General features: G+C 45.0%; 1 protein-coding gene across 2 annotated transcripts in view; it reads left to right on the plus strand.

Annotated features, from left to right (window-relative positions):
- The window catches only part of LOC147683468 (ephrin type-A receptor 3-like), a 522,416-nt gene that overhangs the window by 450,916 nt on the left and 51,465 nt on the right, over nt 1–20,035 (plus strand). For both annotated transcript variants that reach the window (XM_086943881.1, XM_086943880.1), the window contains exon 12: nt 8,243–8,304. In XM_086943881.1, coding sequence (XP_086800007.1) covers nt 8,243–8,304 — 62 coding nt within the window. The remainder of the gene's footprint in view (nt 1–8,242; nt 8,305–20,035) is intronic.

The raw sequence follows: 20,035 nt of genomic DNA on the forward strand, positions 1-20,035 counted from the left end.
GTTTGTCTGGGGACACAATAGACTGGTGTGAATTTACAAGTGTGGTAGGTGACAGCTCGTCCCAGCTATCAAGTCAGAGATGGCCCATCACCTTTTACTCCTTTGTCTGTCTGCTTGGGAGCAACACACAAAGACCAACTGCCAGCTATACCTAGTCATGTGACCCAGATACAGCTTGCAGACACCAAATGATTAGCACAAGAAAATGCCAACTTTCAGAATTCTGACTTAAAATCCAAAGTTAGCATTACAGTTGAAAGTATTCTCAATTGAAAGTTAGCACAATATAATTAGGTAACCCAATGTTATCCTATGAGAGAGGTTGGTCTTGCAGTAGTGAAAAATGAATTTAACACCTTCGCTGCTAGGTGTTTTCCCCTCCTGTGCTGAAGAATGCAGGATGCCAGTGTTTCATGACGAGCTCAGCTCGTCATCAGCACAGCTCAACCGTGCATCATGACGAGCTGAGCTCGTCATGAGCATGGAAAGGGTTAAGAATTTTTCAAAACCAAGATATGTAAAAGTTATACGTTCATATCCCACTTTTGGAATAAACAGCACCCTGTCCTATAGGGAGTTTAGGGCCAACTCTAGGAGTGACTTATAAGTATAAAAAAGGAATGTTTAGGCCTGCCCTATAAAGATTTATTTTAACCGTTTGAAATGGCAGTTTAAACTGCATACACAGGCCACAATGAAAGGCCTGAGACATGTTTGACCGGCTACTTAAGTGAATGGCACAATAAGTGCTGCTGGCTCTCTAGTAGTATTTAATTTACAGATCCTGAGTACATCTAGTACCAGTTTGCATGGGGCTTATAAGTAAATGGGGAGAGGAGTTGTCCTAACGGCAAGGGCAGTCGACCTCGAATCTGGGGAACCTGGTTTGAGTCTCTGCGATTACACGCAACATCCTATGATTCTGGGCAAATCGCTTAATCTCCCTGTGCCTAACAAAAATGAATGTGTCCTCATGTAATGCAACTGGTGCTATGGAAAGCGCTCTGATACCCAATACCGGGTCAAGTTTGTGCTATATAAAATTCTGTTAAAAAAGAAATGAAATGTGCCAACTTGGTGTAAGCCAATGTTCCCATGTTTTAGGGAGAGCGCACATGTACTTTAGCACTGATTAGCAGTGTTAACCCCTTCGATGCGGGTGACGGAACCATTCCGTCATCAGTCACGGTTGAGCTGTGCTGATGACGGAATGGTTCCGTCACGACCACACCAGCGATCGGAATGTTCAGCACAGCGCTGAAATTCCGGCCGCACGCAAGGTGTTAAAGTGTGCAGAGTCCTAAGGCCCACAAATACAAGATCAGCAAAAAAATGGTGGAGTAAGGCAAAAAGCTTGGTGGAGACCACCCTAAGGCTGGCCGATCTAACTGTGGTTGCAAAGGGAGAAAGTGGGGCAGAAAACAAACAGCAAGAATGAGTGGAAGTGTAGGGTGATGCAAGAAAGAAGCATGAGGTGGAATGAAGACTAGGTAGCCTTGGTATTCAGCAAGCTCAGCATTCATCAGTGCAAGCAGTGATATCATGGGAAAATCTGTGGGCATGCACTTGTGTTTTTTATATGAATTTGAAGCTGATTAACAACATCTGGGAACAGGGGGCTGTTGAACAATCTTCGCCTTTCTCCATTGGTTCGCCCAGATATGTGACATTTTCAGAGCCTGTTGCACACACCTCATAACTAAAGCCCCAGGTAGTGACATTTTGTCTTTCAGATAGGGAAGGGGGGGCTCTTATGTTAAGGAGTTATGTGGCTAAGCTTGTACATATTCAGTCATGGCCTGTGCAGGTAAGAACGGTGGGGCCAGGTCGGAGGGGATTTGACAGAAGTCCACGAGTGAAATTGAAATAAATAATTATTTTCCCCTCCTGGTTATCTGTCGAAATCTCACCCACCCTGCCCCACCGCCCTACCGCTCTTACCTGCACGGGCCATGTCTGTACATATTTTGCTTTCTTGGGGTGGCCTACGGTTGCGGTCAGCATTGCTGACCTTCCCTGTCCACGGCATGCTTTCCTGCCAGGAGTAGGCTCCACGTGGAAATGAAGCCTATTCATCACCGCTGACAGCCGCTTTTATTTACCAGTCTGAGAATGAGGCAGCACGTCCTTGTAAATGGAGCCGTAGAAAAGGGCATCGGCTCTACACACCTGCAGCCTCTCCTGGTAATAGAGACACATACAACGAGAAGACAACGGCGTTAGGGCGTCTGATAGAAGTAATGTGCTGAGTGTATGTTAGAGGCATGCGGCCTGCTCGGCTGAAGGCAGCTTCAGACAGTGAGACGTTGTCCACAAAGCCATCAATTTATGAAAATGCTGGGGAGAGTGGAGGCAAATGTATATACCTCTTGACCAATCAGTGACACAGAAGAGTTAATGTTAATGTTATTGACATTTCTAGAGCGCGACTGTTACCCGGAGGTGTCCTGGCCCTGCTTCATCGTGAGGCCCCTCAAGAGCCTCTTTTTTGCTGATGAGTGACTGAGGGAATGGCACAGAGGGAAGTCTACAGAAAGTAGACAGAGCTGTTAGGGCCTGTCCATGAGTTAACCATAACATGCTAATACCACTAGGTGCGGTATTGATAAAATGAGTGTCTTAGAGTTCCTTTTTACAAGACTAAGACCAGGGTTAGCAATGGCAGAGTCAGTAGTAGCAAAGGGCAAGCCAGGGACAGCAGCTGATACCCCTAGCTGCAACTACTTGACTTTGTGACACTGATGTCAACAGACAGAATGTGACACAGAAGACAAGATATCCATCACATGTCAATAAGAGATTAAGAGAGGGAAAGAATTAGCCAGTTCTAGCGCTAAGACCAGTCAGCATCCTTGTGCGTCGTGAGCATGTGGGGCCAGATTACTCTCACGAAAACAGAGGTTTGAGATCTTTACATCATCCCTGCAGACAGCAAGGGAAGACACAAAAAACGAATGTCAATAGACTGCAAGCACCCAGGGCTCATTCAACAGCTAGCCTCATCCAGACGGCCATCACGGGCACTCTCAGCCGGGCTCCAGGCTGCTATATGAAGCTTGAAAAGCAGTGGTAGCCACCACCTATCAAGAAAGGTAGGGCAGCCGAGGGGAGAATCAGGGGCGGCTCTAGGCTCATGGTGGCCCTGGGCAGGGAGCGTAGGTAGGAGGTCCCGGAAGAGGGGGTCCGGACGGGGCGGAGCACGGAGGCCAGTAAAGAGGGGGGGGGGTCAGGGTGTTTGGAAGTGTAACAGAGCCGGAGGCCGCAAAATCCCTGCCAGGGGCCGCCACGCAAATATGTATCCATCCTCAGAGGATTAATATATTAAGGATATATATTGGCGTGGTGGCCCCTGGGGTTTGGTGGCCCTGTGCAGGTGCACAGCTTGCACATGCCTAAGGCCGCCGCTGGGAGAATGAAGAGCTTGGGTGTACAGAAATGAAAATAAAAAAGACTTACCTGCCGCTCTGCTCCCGCTCATTGCTGCTCTTGTGCGTCCCGGAAGTGGATGGGCCTCAAAGCACAGGCTCTCCACCCAGTCCAGACACTGCTCTCAAGCATCAGAGCAGCACCGGGACTGGTCTGAGAAGCCTTGTTTGCTGCTCAGATAGAGCCTGGGAGCCTGTGGTTTTTCTGCAACCCTCCTGTGCAAAACAGATGGGTTGGAGAAACATAACTGAGCCTGTCTGTTTGGCCAGCCTAGGATGGCCAGCCAAACTGACATGCGCACTGTAAGAGCACACTAATCCTCCTCCCTGCCATGCCCGGTACAGACTGGCCCCACCAAATATTCATTGCAATGTCAGACAGCGATATATGAAATGATAAGAAGGTTGTGTTATTTCATTTTATTTATCATCTGCTGGCTCTGGGCAGTGTGGCGACGCTCCTCCACCATTACTGTTGAAAAAGGGCTTCCTTTCTAGAAGTGGAATAACCCTCCCTTTCCCTAGTGTGGTACAAATCCTAGCACCAGTGCTTAAGTTGTGTCTGTAGTCGCTGGTGGTGGGCACCAGAACGCATTTTTGGAGACAGGAACTTATTTTTCATCAATTGATTTTGACCCACATCAAGAAAGAGAACTGCTGAAAAGAAGAAAAAAGAATGCAGCAAACACAGGAAAACAGTGACAAAGGGAGGAATCAGTGATGAATAAGAATTTGAAGAGTGAGAGATCTTGCCAAGAGGTGTAGGGTGGTGGAAGATGAAGGCAAGAAGCCGAATCAAAAGAATACAGCCTTTTTATTCGGCATTTGTCTACACACGCAGTGGACTCGTAAGCAAACCGTTGAGCAAACCTTTGAGGCCCTGGACGTATGTTTTATTTTACAAATTAAGCACCGTCTCCTGGTTTCTGAGGTGAATACAATTTGGCACTGGTAGGCAAGTGGAGTGAAGGGCAAATAGAGAGAGAGGAGTGAAAAATAGGAGAAGGGATTGAGGCAGACATTTATCTGTTGAAATACATCTATATCTATTTGTACAAACACTGGATTATTCATAAACATTGGTTAAATAAAACCAACAGCCAAAGTCGAAAAACATAATCTGTCACCAAAAAGATATAAAAACAGCTCATGCAATTTCGAAACAGCTGTTGAATGCAACTTGAAATAATTGTACTTTAATGTAGGCACATCAGGCCCAGAGTAGTGTGACTCAAAGACAGAGGCGGGATGGTGGGTCTGGAGAGGAGTGGGATAAAGTGATAGAGCCAGGGTTAGAGGGATTCAGCAAATCAAGTTGGAAGTAATCGAGTAATAATGCACAACGTTTGAGGGACAGAATGGCATACAAGACAAAGTGGGAGAAATGGCTGCCAAAGGTGAAGTCGAAGAGAGAGAGTAAGGGAAGGGACACAGTGAAAAAAAGGTGAAAGAGGACACTGCAACAATAGATGAAAGGGAGCTATTGCTATGAAGGAGCTCGGCACATCTATGTTTATTGTTAGCAGGGGGCAAGATTCAAACACCACGGAGAGGCTGACAGGCCCTTTGTGTGACAGGGAATCGGGCATGCCCGTTCCCTTGCTATAAATAACCACACCCCTCCTGTCACAGAGGTTCCTTCCAAAGCCCCAAGGGCTGGGATTTCATTGTGAAACCCACAGCACCATTGAAGGTCATTGGTGACAGAGGTCAACGTGAATGTGACTTGACTGACCCCACTGCCCAAAATGTCAGGCAGAGTCCATTAAAGAGCCGTTACTGCAGCCCCATGACAAATGAGCTCAGAATTAAGATGGCCGCTTCCCAGGCGCGGAGGGGCCTGTCCAAGTCCAAGCAGGTGCCACGCGCCGCGCTGCAGATTAAATTAACATAATTACTCAGTGATCCAAAGAGCATTAGGGTTGATCTTTGTCAACTGGAGGCCAGTATTGGTCGGCATGGTTTTATAAATATCGAAGACTGAGATTAATAAGTGCACAATTTAATGCTATGTGGCGCGCCTGTGAGCTTGGGCTGAGATCAGTAATCACAGACCCTAGTTCATGCAGAGGTAGGGATTAAGAACCTCAGCGGTAGCTTTTGTTAGACAGGGGATATATACAGAGTCATTTAAATAATCTTTTCAAAATGCAGCCATTCACTGTCCTGATATCACAGCAGTGAAAATGTGACCTACTTTCGCTATACAATAGTACCAGACAAAAAAACAATTTTATAGCTTGCTTCTCAAAAAACAAAGGGGGCCTCGCACATACTGCCGCAATAAAGCATAAGCCCTTATGGGAAGATACCTATTTTTATAAATAATACCCGAGATAAAGATCAAAACAGTACTCTTTCTCTGTTATGCAGTCTTAACCGAAACCTGCAATGTACAACTGTAAACAACAAGCATGCGCAAAGCCATCTGGTCTGGCATTGCCAAGCATGCATTGTTTGCTATGGTTTTTTCTATGTATTTGTTTCCTTAGACATAAGTAGGATGCAAAAATAAAATACACAAATGAACGAGAGAGGCAGCAGGCCAGGCTCACTAGCTCTGGAGGGCACTGCTTTAAACACCGCTGTGGACAAGTATTCAGGCAAGATGCTAGCACTCACAGTGCAAGACAGCCAATGGATGAACTGGGTTGATCCAGTGCCCCATTCAGTTTGCTGGGGGGGGGGGCGCAGAGGATAGCAAGATGATGAACAGACTTGTGGATTAAGAGTTCTGAACGAGACCTCATGAATGTATGTATATATGTATCATTTTTTAATGATTTTTTGGTAACATTTTAGCTGTCATTAGGCCGCTCTTAGAAATTGCCACAAATTTTTTTAGCACAAAATATTTAACAATTAATGCACGAAAGAATGAACTTGAAAACAAATATTTGTATCTTACCTGCATGCTCCCCGCCTCCCTCGTTTCGTTATCAATGAGGACATTCTGGGAGGTGACTGTGGAATGGAGAAGGGAACTGGCCACGTACAAATTAGCACGGGCATTTATTTCAACCTGGGGGTTTTGAATAATATGATGGACAACTCGGCCTTCGCTCTTGCCCATGATGTCACTCTAAACGGTTCAGCGGAGAACAACCGCATTGCTGACTCTCCAGTACAATTCCATTGGTTTTGTGTGACTGCATCATTTGAAATCAGTTATTCACTGCTGTATCATCACAACAGTGAAAAACAGAAGTTGTTTTTCATTGTTAAGACATCACCAATGGAAGCACTAATTTCACAAGTCTTATCTCACTTACCCCGGGTCAGACCCCAGCCAAAGTCTATGTCTATGTCTATATCTATGTACTGTTTCTTGTAGAGCACATATATCACCCAGAGGTCTCATAGCGCTTTGCCGAGACTCAGGCACAGACAGAGAAGATGGTTTAGAATAGTCAGGTCTTAAGAGATTTACAAAACTTTGAATGCTCGATCTCGATTCGTAGATGTATGGGCAGAGAGTTCCAAAGGGTAAGGGCCAATTTTGAAAAGAATTTACTGCCGTGTGTAACTGTTCGGACCTTCAGAACTATAAGTAGGTGTTTGTTAGTAAGGAATGGAAAATAATTTCCCAGTTTCTACTTCCCACTCTGAAGACCAAAGGGAAGCAGTCAAGTGAAGGTGCCCATCTTTCACCAGAAAATCCATGTATCCACTCAGCCATGGGTCTGCACAGACCGGCGTTCATAGGATCTTCCATCTGACCTAGGACACCTCAGCAGTTTGCGTGGCATCCATGCTTCCTGCTGCCATACTGAATGCAGACAGCACAGCAGTTACCAGGGAAGGTAGAGGTAATGCTCAGGCGGTGGTGTGGTAGAGTGGCGGGACTCCAGCTATTGGGGTCTTATAGTCATACAGGATCAGGGAGGGGATTAACAAGGATTGGCAGGGAGGGTAGCGGGATGTCTGGTGTGTTTTTAAATGTCGGGCCAGAAGTTTGAAGGGCACTACTTTGAATGGTTGTGGAGGACACAAGGTATTATGTGTGTTCCTATTGGTGCAATAAGGACGTTGCAAATGGTGCAAGAGGGGTGATAGCAAAGTGCTATGTCTCTTAATCTGCGGTTCCTATATGTTAATCGGATAAACACAATACTTACTCTTAGATACCCATATCATACATTTACCATTTCATATATAAGCCATCCTAGATTTGGATTCTATCAGATCAAGGGTGAAATATATTATTTGTATGAGCGGCTCTAATTGATAACAAAGATCAATTAACTTAATGAATGGTGATATGTGTAATTAGGGCTAAGGTAATGGTAGCCATTGTGTTTACATGTAGGATCAGTAATGTCAAGTCCCTGGAGCAGAGATACTGATTTTGCAATGATTGGCCATGAGAGAAAGGCTTTATCAATTGGAGCATTAAAGGAATTTCAGTCAATGTTGTGAAAAATCAAAAAAATGTTAGTTAAATAATTATGTTCGCACATCTTTAAAATTTAAGAGGGCTGTGACTGATTTGTATTGTGCGGGTTCCTGATTGAAGGAAAGCATTGCCTACAATAAAGAAGGAAACATCATCCGATGTAGAGCCATGTTGCGTAATATTTTGGCATCATAAATGTTGTCTCTTTTGCATGTAGCAAATGTTGTGCATCTCCTAAAATGTACAATATGGCCTCATTTTCTGCAAACTGTGCTGAATTATATCTCCCACAATTGATGTTATGTGATGTGATGTTATGTGGCACAACTGTAATTTCACCCATATAACTGTCTGGATTTCCAGGATATACCAGAAGGACATGGCAGCTGTTAATTGACGTTTGGATTTTTTTTTTCTTCAGGTAAACCTGTGATGATTATCACAGAATTCATGGAAAATGGGTCCCTGGATTCTTTTCTGAAGGTAAGGAGATTCCAATTGGTTATTACTCATCTTGCTCTCTCTCTCTATAGGTACATTTTACAGATTCCCACATCAGTAGCGGCTGGCAAGGATCGGGGTGGTGAGGCAGGCGGGGAGAGATAAAAAAAGAAAACGTACCTCCTTGTGTCTCTCCGTGTCATCCCTCGTTGTCGTTCCTCCGCTCCAGCCGGAAGAGTTAGCAGCCAGGCTCCCCTGGCCAATCACAACGCTGCAATGCAGTGTTGTGATTTGTCTGAGTGCCGTTGTTCCGTGCTCAGATGGGGAATGGGGTCTGGGCATGTTCTCCATGCAGGCTATAATGCCCCCTGCATGGAGAACATACCAAGTGCGCATGCCTGTTTGGCCGGCCCAAGATGGCCGGTCAAACATTTATGCACACTTTACAGAGTGCCACCACTCCTTCCCCTGCTCCGAGAGCAGAGCAGCCTCGCCCGCAGAGACGCAGGAACAAATACAATGATAATAACGTCCAGTTATTATCATTCTATTTTTCCTTCATTTTCACTGCTTAAAGCAGGGATGTACGTTGTTACAACGCATGTTGTAACAACGCATGCCTTTACCATGCAGGTCTTACAACGCAAGTCGTTACAACGACTTGCGTTGGAGGGCGTGGATTTAGGAATCTTATAATTTTATATTCCAACACCAGTCCCCGTAACAGTAGGGAAGGTGTTGGAATATAAAATTGCAAGATTCCTTATCCCACAGCGCCATCCAGCGCAAGTCGTAGTAACGACTTGCGTTATAATAGCTGCGGGGTAAAGGCACTGCGGTGTAAAAACTGCGTTGTAAACGATGTTCCGCTTAAAGCAGTGTGTCGACGCTCCTCCGCCTCAGCGAAGAAGCCGCCACTGTCCCACATACCAACGAGAAACTAACTGTAGTAGTCACAGGCCAGGTAGTCACCACTCCTAGCGCTGGCTAAAATAAGTAGTAAATCCACAGGAGTATGCCTATGTTAGATGCAGATTTATCACTTTTTTCGGAATTCTTAAACATATCCAGGAGTATGGCTCGTAAACTGTACAAAGCACAGTTTTCCAGATTTTCTTCTGGAAATGTCAAGTGTATGGGGTTTTAAGGGTACAGAAGTGTGTAGTGTATAAGGGTAGCAAAGGTCTTTTTAGGGTTCTAGGATAATGACTATGGGGTAGTAAGGGGTTTTAAAGTTCTGGGATGGAGAAATTCTTGAAGTATATAAGGATTGAATTTAAATTGAAAATATTACTCTTAATTACATACATGTACTATTAATTAAAATGATATGTTTCAATGTGTGTATGTGTGTGTATACATAGATCTATATATGTATGTATGTATACGAAGAGCGGTGAGGGTAGGCGATGATGAGGGAAAGAAAACTTGCCTTGCACTTGGCAGTGCACCCAAAGCCCCCCAGCTACCCCACTAAAAGTAACAACTGGCATTTGCGATTGTATGTATACCCAATGTATGGAAAGGGGCAGTAATGTCCCAATATAATTATAGCAGCACTGCTGGATGGTCGTAATGCCATACCAAGTATAGCATTCCTTCACAGAAGTTCTGAAACTTCTCATTTAAAAACGAAGTTCATGATGGGTAGATCTGGAAGGGAAGGGAAGGCAGGGCAAGGCAAGGCAGCAAGGGAGGGAGTAAGGAAGGAGGCCAATAACGGATTCATTTGTTTTACTTTCTGACAAAAGGGGCGGCTCTAGGCTCATGGTGGCCCTGGGCAGGGAGCATAGGTAGGGGGCCTCGGAAGTGGGGGTCCGGCCAGGGCGGAGCGTGGAGGCCATTGAAGAGGGGGGGGCCGCCACGCAAATATGTATCCATCCTCAGAGGATTAATATATTAAGGATATATATTGGCGTGGTGGCCCCTGGGGTTTGGTGGCCCTGTGCAGGTGCACAGCCTGCCCATGCCTAAGGCCGCCCCTGCTGACAAGGAACACAGCTGCTGTTCTCCATTACCTCTCTTGAAACTTTGAAAGTTGACATTGAGTACTAAGGAAGGGAGTTCAGTCGCAGAGCCAGACACACTTCTCAGAACCCTCAAATAACCTCATTCTCTTTTGGACCATGGTAGATCTTCTGCTCTACGTCCATCCCCTCCGGTGCTTCGTAGTGGCAGACATGAGCCCATGCACCCCGAGAGTCTGCTAATGTAGTTATGGTCTGTGATGCTTGTTCTCGTAGGTTCAACTTGCGACTGAACACGGCACAGTCAAGGAATGGCACATTCTAGGTTTCTTTCAGAGTAGAACCCAAAGTTGGTTCTACTTTTTGCACTTATGTGTTCCCTCCTAACTCCTGTGTCAGTTCATGCAAATATGATGTTCTGCACTGCAAGTAGAAGAAACTGCAGTGTCTTTTAACCTTCCAAGGTCTACTGCGCAGTTTTACAGCGCTATCCCTTTAAGTACTTCTTTTTTACTTTTGATATTTTTGAATTTCGCTTTTCAGCTTTATTATGAAATGATGTGAATTTTCAAGCATTGAAAGCAAATTATTCTCTTTTGTATGATCGAAGTGTCTCTTGTGAATACGGCTACATTTAAAGAATCATTCAGAATAGATTCATATCAACTGTTATTTTTTCTGAAGAAATTCTATAAAACAATTTTTATATTTATTTTGCTTTGTGACTTGGCACTTTAATCTGCAGCTGGCGTGTTGAGATCACCAACGTGGTTTACGATGGAATGATGTAACAGAAATAATCTTTAAAGTATTTTGACCTAGGAGTCAGAGTTTCTGGTTGAATGACTTTTACACAAGATGTGATATGATGTTATGCCACTGCCATAGACATAAAGGGGACTTGGCTCAGACCCTTTGCTAAGAGGTCAGACTTAAAATGTGGGTGAGTGACGCTCCTAGCAGGATTCTGTACAATATTACCAGTCTGAGACGAATGTGTTGGTTTTAAAGAAAGACTGTGCGTTTTCATATTTGGTAGTTTGCGAATATTTAAACATTTTCACTCCATTGAAGCCTTAAGCCAAACTGAAAGCATCATAAATGTTTCATGAATATTTAATGAAAAAATCGTTTTTTTGTGTGTTTTTTTTTTTAGAAATGTGCTATAAGGACAATCACAGTGATTGGTCACCAAATGTCGGTAGATTGTCGAGATCGCCAGTATGCTTTGTAGCGTATTTCAGGGACTTGCAGAATGTGCTCACGGATTAGCTGAGGGATGTTATTATGTTAATACCCTGTATTCTCATTTGCATTTTAAGTGCCTTGCTTGCGTTGGTGTTAATAATCTAGCACTCTCCTGTGTTTACCTCTAGTCCTCGGGGAAACACTTATAGGCGATTTGTTCAAGGAGGGAGCCGCCTTTCTAGACAGAGAAGACTTAAAATAACAAAGCTTTGGTAGCCAACCCTTTGTCACATAAGCTTCTCTGATCCATAGATCTGTTCTCTTCCTGCGACATAGTTCCTCGAGAATATGTTAAACATATCGATTTCCTTTACCTCATATCTTTCCCTAGAAAGTTCATTAAAGTATGGGACTTATCTTCCAATTAAAATTTTCATAACCCTTTGTTAAATATATTCAAATCCAGTAGAATTATACGGCAGAGGAGGAACACATTCTGCAGCAAGGTTGACTAAATTATGCGGCAAAAAAATACAAAATTATGCAGCATAATGTGGCACATTTTGTGATAGTATTACATCAACATTTATGCTCACGGTCTGGGGAAAGATTTAATTTCATTGGTCCAAGTTTAACAACTAAAAACAGCAATAAGCAACGGAAAGATGACAAGTCTACTTTTATGAAGAGCCTTCCGCTGCACAGGACAGTTTTTTTTGTTAAAATCTGCAATTTAGCCGAACGCATTTGCAATGTAATAGGTCTGGCATTTGAGAGAGTTTAAGCTATTGGCATTTTAACCCCTTGGGCGCGGCCGCAATTCTGCGCCTGTGCGCCACTTTTATTGAGTGGGCGGGTTCATGAAGGCCCCCAGCCCTCATCAGCACACAAGCACCGTGATGCATGATGGCCGGGGGCTGTCATCAGCATGGAAGGGGTTAAATGACAATGCCTTTTATTCATCATTTTTAATAACGGCACATAAATACAAGGCATTGTCATTTACAATGCCATTAGCTCAAACGCTCGTAAATGCGAGACTTATTGCATTTGAAATGCTTGTTAAGAGAAAGGGACTAGGGGAGGCGACAGTGCTGGTACTTTCATGACCCTGTCACTGAACACAGACAAGACAGAAGTACTGATTTTAGGCAGACTTTTTTTCGCGAAGTGTGTAAGCGACACACTCTGCTGATTCACTATAGTCTCTGTGTTTCGCATCTACAAATTACCTGATTGAAATGGGTTTGCACCAAACTTTTGTCAATTTGAAATAGTCAGTGTGTGCTGTGAAAGGAGGCTGAAAGCCACATACATTCTGCTATAACCATGGAATTTCACCCAGAGGAACACATTCACAAAACTGGCCAGATCTGCACAGCATCTTCAAATTCTGAAGTATGAGACTGAGAAGAGAGGTTAGCTGCATCAGTTTATCAGAAAGAAAAGTTGGAAATGTGGCATCACACTCATTTTAACCCCTACAGAAATCACAGGATGTGACAGAAGGCGACCTTGACCAAAATGAAGAAGCACTTATCTTTGAAAACTCAGCACTGCCCCATGTTAAAACAAAGGGCACAGTCACCAGGCTATTAAAAACTGCACCTCTTAAAGTCTTACTTTCTTATATAAAAATCTATAGTTGGATTACCTAAACTCTATGGCAGTAAATTAGTTCACGGGTTGCAAACAGTGGCTGCCAGATGTAATGAGTGACACTGGAATTGCTTAGAGGCAATGACTAAATTATGCAGCACGGCTGGCTAAATTATGCAGAAAGAAAAGCAAAATTGGCCACATTTTGAAGCAGTATCATTTCACTATTTTGTTATTTTTACTCATGTGAACAGCTAATGTTTAAGCTCATTAGTATCACTTCCACACCTACATACAGCAATCACCGACCTAAAGTTGACCTGCCTTGACCTACCACTGCACGGCAAAAAGTGTGGTGGTGTATTTGGTAAACTGTTAATCCGTTTCACCTAGAATCTTTTTTGGGGGGTTAAAATATGCAAATAATGCTGAAGTTGATGGATTATGGGGCAAGTGTGGCAAATCCATAATTAATGACACAGCTGCAGAATTGCTTATTTCCAGTGGCCCTGGATGCTGAGTGCACAGATGGGCCATTTTAAAAGTTGTAACCTGCATTATAGTGAACATTGCCACGTGCCGCATGAATGTAACATTAACATCAGGCAGACAAGTGGTCTTCACTTCGAGGCGTCAGGTTACCTTTGTACTCCAATATATGCCCCTCCATATAAGCCTCGCTTCAATTTCTGCTTGCTCCCCCTCCAGGTTTCAGCAACCGTGGTCAATAGTCACTGGTGGAGCCAAGAGGAGAGGAAACACAAGCATGACACACTCCTTCAGGGCACAAGTCCTAAAAAACAGAAGTGGAGGAACGCTGTCACCGGAAGTGACGTCACGTGACGTCACAACCGGAAGTCACGTCACGAACGGTGGCTTCCATCTCGTCCCAGAGAGACCAAGAAGGTGAAGTTCAGCAGTTTGACAGGGGGGATGGCCTCCACCCTGTAAGATAAGTGGGGGGACACCGTCCACCTGCGTGGTACCCCGACTCGAGCCCTGCACTTAATGCACTGCATAACGACCTAGAAGCAGGGCTTGAGTCGGGGTACCACGCGGGTGGACGGCGTCCCCCCACTTATTTTACCAGAAGCTCGATAACTGGAGCAAATGGAGCCACACATTCACTCTTTGGCCTCTCCCCAGAGAGGCCAAAGAGTGAATGTGTGGCTCCATTTGCTAAGGGGTGAGCGAGGGGAGGCAACGAGTCTGATGGTGCAAGCCACCTTTCGTGACGTCACCTCCTGTTGTGAAGTCAGAGTCCCGCCACTTCTTTTTTTTAGGACTTGTGCCCTGCATAGAAGGGAGACACGCAGGATAACACAGTGCCGCCTAGCTGCCTCCCAGTGACAGGTGATTTAATTTGAATATCACTCTTGCTCAGCTGCCTTGTTCCTTAGACAGCTGAGCTGGCTCCGCGGACCCTCATCTCATTATTGGGTCTTCCGAGGGGAAAGAGCAGGGTCAGCACGCGCGGGGAACAAGGCCTGCCTTTCCGGATTGGCAGCAGAGGGCTAAGGACCCTCCCGATGACAAATGGCTGCATCCCTTCGGGGTGAAAGGTGGCCAATAAATCATCCCCGGATCGGCGAGCCCTTTTCCCTCCCCGCCTTTTTTCAATTTATTGAAGGTGAAATGAGACATCTGTCTAATTACCTGACGAGTTGTTTTATCAGCAGATGCATTCGCTGAGCTCATCACAATGCGGGGCTGCAGGGCCTAATGAGAATGTCGCGAGTTAGCCTTTAAAAGTACGTTTATTTGATAGACACTGAATGTTTTATGAGAAAGTAAGCCCTAGTGGGAGAAAAATAAGAAAGCACTGACAAAGTCAATAGGTCTGGCTCGCATTTAGAGTCCTGAGTAAATTATAGTAAAAAGTCTGTTGTAATGACAAAAAAAATGAATAATTTTTTTATATGAAAGTATGCCCTGGTGGGAGAAAACAGAAAACATTGGCACAGCCAATAAGTCTGGCTCGTATTTACGTATTTAGAGCCCTGAGTATTTTTTTAAAAAAGCGTGCTCCAATTACAAAAAGTAAAAAAAAAAGATTGCTTTCTGTATATAATGCACCAATGAGCTAAATAATTAAATGTGTGATGATTCAGCACAGTTTTGGGATATATAATAGTCCCTAAGCATTGCAGTGCAAGCACACCCAAGTAAGAAATTGTATACTAAACAGCTGTTGGTATAAAGTGAGCGGGCAGTACTACTCTGTGCAGGGCCTGAGCTCACTCTTTGTATATTTGAAAGACTTGGGCCCATATTTAATCAAGGTTGTGTGTCATCTTTGTGCCACGCAAGGAGGCGCATGGGCGACGCAAAACCTAAGTGAGATTTATCAAGACACGCAATGTGAGAAGTTGGCCTGATATGTGATGTCCAGTATTCTAGTGGGCACCCTGTATCAGTCCAAACAACCCTTATGGTGATGGTTGTAAAGTCAACCTTATAGACCAGCTATCCTAGTGGTAGCATGGTGGAGAAGTGTGGCTCAATGGTTAGAGCGGCAGATCCTGATGCAAAGGTCTGGCTTGGACCAGGTTTCAATTCCCGCCTCGGCGGGTCTTGGGCTAAATTTTCCCGGACCTGATATTCTCGTCTCGGTGCCTATTCTAATCATGGGTCCCACTCTGCAACTCTGGGCAATAGCTTGCTTAATCTCCACAACGGCCCCAACAGCGCTAGGATGCCTGGCTTCACCTTGCGGGTGCCCAGGAGTGGGCACTTCACAGGGAAAGGCCAGGAAGGGTTCCACAGCGGTATGTGCACAGCGCCTTGAGACCCCTTCGGGGGTGATTTGTGCGCTATATAAAAACACTACATTTACATTTACAAAGCAGCCTTAGGCTAATACTTCAGAGAGCATGTGAAGCCAATTGTTTTACCAATAATAACCCCTTGAATACCAAATGAAAGGACTACACACAAGGTATATATCAAATATATATGTATTTATTACTAACACAACCCCTCTGCACTCTTTATGAGGTCAGAGTTTGAGATACAGCACAAGTGACTCAATAAGCATACTATAAGTTGCAAAAATAAAATTCTGCCCTAGGGGCCTCACGAACCATATACTAAATAATTGGTATAAGAACCGCTTTAGAACAGGTGAATAGGCCTAGGGCCTAGGGAATCGCTGGGACTACACTCAACAACAACAGGTTAGGAAGTAGGAGTCTCACAGGATGCGTGTACAGTGTCTAAACACATACGCAGGTTCTCATAGACTTTCAATGGGAACATAAAAGTTAGAAACTAGTTGATTTCGGGCAGTCCGGGTGGACTTGCGGGGAAACCCAGTTAGAACAGGACACTTGGATAGGTATTATCCACGGGAGCACCGGAGTACTCAAGTTACCTCACCCAGGGAAGCCGGGTGCATAGGTGTGAAGTTGTTTTGGGTTTCGTCGTCGATTCCTATGGAGAGCTGCAAGAAGATGCTGCAGGCGACCAGGAGGAAGATGTCCGGATGGATCCAAGGGTGGATTGGAGAAGTGAAGAACCTGAAAGCAGAGGGGACAGAGTCTGGGTCACTAGCCAGTGACCAGGAAGGAAGCAGGCGATGTCGAGCTGCAAACAGGGGAAGAAGTGAAGTTTGTCTCTGCAGCCACGTGGACCAGGAGACGTCGACGATGATTGGGAGCTGGATAAGGACTGTCCCACAAAGGCTCTCGCTGTTGGTGATGTCGGCTTCCGATTGGAGTCAACTAGCCTTGGCAAAGGCAACCCACGCAGGAAGTGAAGATTGGTTTCTTGTACAGTCCAGCAAAGTCTGTGGAGCTTCCCCTTTACAGAAAAGCAAGAGCAAGCCCAGAGCAACCAGGCAAGCAGTGTTGTTTCAAAATGGAGTCTTTGTGATGGCCACTAGCCAGCGGGCTAGCAACCACAGAGATGCATCAAGAGGAAATGCAAGAGCAGGCCCCACGTGGCACTCGTGGTGTGTGTAGGGCAGAGCTTCAGTGCATTTACGACTCAGTGTTGAGGCTTCTCAAGTCCCAATGCACAACTTCGAGGACGCCTCAGAAGCTGCACAGTTTAGCAAAGAGCAAAATGGCCAGGTGTCCAGTCCCACGTCTCTCGTGTCCGCCACAGGTCTCAGCTTTGCTGGAGGTGTGGGTCAGCGTCTGAGAAGTCTGGAAGTCCAGGCCTGTGAAGCAGAGTCATCGGAATTCTTCGGGAGCATCGACAAAGCAAACCAGCAATTCGCTAGGTGGTGCCTGTTTGCACAGGGTGGTCACTCCTTGTCCACAAGGGAGATTCTTCAGTCTTCTAGTTGCAGTAGAATGTCGAAGGTCCAGAGTTTTGTTTCAGACTTTCAGTTCAGGATAATCTAAAGTCTCCAGACTCAGCTCCTAGCCTTATACTGATTAAAGGGGCTGGATCACCTGCTAGGTCCCTCCTTTGGCTGGGACCAGGGAAGGGGGTGGTTACACCCCTTTCCCTTTGTCCAGTTTTGCGCCAGAGCTGGGGCTGGAGTGCCCCAGAAACTGGTTTGAACCGGGCTATGCATGGAGCACCTTGTGTGTCCCAGGCAGTGTCTCATTTCATTCAATCCACCCTGCCCCAATACAAGCGCCGGGACATTCCTTCTGGAGTAGCTGTTGCGCTATAGAAGAATCTGATAACATAACATAACATAACATAACATAACTATAGCCTGTCTGGGGAGGTGCTAGCACCTCCCAAGGCAGGAAATCTATTGTCCAGGCCTCCCTCGCTGGAAAGGCTCCCAGCTGCAGGAGGTCAGACTTGTGTCTGTGGCAGCAGCATCCATTTTGTGATGGTGAGGCTCTGTTTAACTTTAACTGGGTAAAGCTACAGCTACATGTCTTCTCCCTCTAGAAGGGTGGAATGCTACCCCCGTCAACAGAACTGGCGAGGGGGTAGTATTCCAAAGCGTATGACACCTTACACAACATGTTTTGATAAAGCCAAACTAAAGTTAGCATTAACCGCAAGGATTATAATGCAGTTAAGAGTATATGGAATGGCTATATCATAGAACAGCTATAAGGACATGGTTCCGAAAGCTGCAGACAGGCTCAGCTCATGTTAGTGTACCATCTCACATAGCACTCTGCCTTCAGGATTGTCAAAGCCTGCCATAGGAGTGACTTATAGGTGCATATGTGTCTATATATAAGGTTAGGTATAGGAATACTATATCTAAGCAAGGGGTGATTACACGACCTTGCCCCGGCTGAGTGATCAGCCAGTTGTGTCAATTTGGATGGCCAGCCAGGGGTGGCATAATACATGCTGCAGCCCCTGGTAGGCCTTGGATGCACCTATGCCCTGGGTACCTATGGTACACTATACAGGGGCTCACAAAGGTGATCCAGTATCCAATTGGAGATGTACCTAAAGTACATGGAGTCCATTTTACAGTGAGAGCAGATAGCCTGGGGCCCTGATTAGCAGGATACCAGGCCAACTAAGTCGAAAACCAGCTAAACACTAGGCAAAAAGTTGGGGTAACCATATAGTCAGATATCCACCTTCCTACACGCAAGACCTCCTTGCGTGGCCCTGCATGGCTTGATCAATCTAGACTAATGCACAGCAGCACAAATCACTTGCCTGCATTACTCTGTCCCAGGGAGTAATCCATTGGTGGAGAGTGGGGGTTTCCCATTCATCCACCCATGAATTTTGGGACATTCCCAGATTTACTATTAGTGGTAGACCAGGAAATGCATCAAAATGCTACGCCTCCTTAGGTGAGGCATAACGAGGAGAAATTTCCTTATGTCTCCTCATTTTTTCTCTTATGCAGCACACATAGAAATAGGAAAGCGCCCCTCAGGATTGTTTTTGTACTGAAAAAGTGCTCTTCCTGCACAATAACCAAAAAATTGACATGTGCAAGTACAAGGAAAGGAAGGAAATGCGCTGTATAATCTTAAATACAGCACATTCCTGCCCTCTCCCTTTCAAACAGCGCAGCTAGGTGGCTTGCTGCGTTGCTCTGTATGAAAGATTGATAAAACCGCCTATTGGTAACATGAGTTATGAGATCTGCTGCACTATCAAGCCAAACATAAAAAGAAAATATGCAAAATTTGCCATAAATAGGTGAGCACAACAATTTTGTACAGTGTGTAGATAACCATAGTTCTTTATTTTGTCTATTACACAGTTCACAGAATATCCTGTTTCGCCTTCAATGTGCAGAGCATAGTTTCCCTCAGACAGTAAACACCTATATCTAATAAACCATGCCAAAAGTAACAAAATACGTGTTTTACTTTCTCTCTCACCTCCTCGTCTCAAAATAAGTAAAAAGAAGATCATCAAGTGCACACCTGCCGTGGTTTTTGCTTCTGTGCGATGATGCACATGCAAAAAAGAACCAACATATCAAATGGTTAAAAGGGAGAGTATGGAATATTATAGCCTTATAACTCACCGTAGAGGGCTATACCGGCTATTAAAGGCCCTCTCCAGCGTTAAAGGCCCGAGCCGAAGGCAAGGGCCTTTAACATGGGAGAGGGACTTTAATAGCCGGTATAGCCCAGTTGCGAAGGGCTATAAGTCTATTAGAACATTCTGCCACTAGAGGGCAGAATGTTCTAACAAGAAAGAACAAAGCCTTATGGGAGTGTGAGGGTATTGGAATCCCCTCAGGCTCCCTGAAGCCTTCGTTCACAGCCAGAGCTGTGAACAAATAAACATTGGAATGTTGGAGCTCCGGGCTTATACCAGCCATTATAAGCCCGGAGCACTCCATTGTTTTCAATGGAGCTCCCAACATTCCGATGTTCTAATATATTGTGAAACTCCCAAATTTTACAAGAAAACCTGACTGAATATATTTTTGTAACTGTCACTTAATTTATGTTGCTTTTAAGAGAACTAGACGAGGGTGTTGAGAAACAAAATCAATCACCCCCACTAAAATGTTGAAAGCAACTAGCTTGGGTTTTTTAACAAGGGAGAGGGACTTTAATAGCCGGTATAGCCCACCTACGAAAGGCTATATGGCTATTAGAATATTCTGCCAC

The sequence above is a fragment of the Lissotriton vulgaris genome, chromosome 11, assembly GCF_964263255.1.
Source record: "Lissotriton vulgaris chromosome 11, aLisVul1.2, whole genome shotgun sequence".
Lineage (NCBI taxonomy): Eukaryota > Metazoa > Chordata > Amphibia > Caudata > Salamandridae > Lissotriton > Lissotriton vulgaris.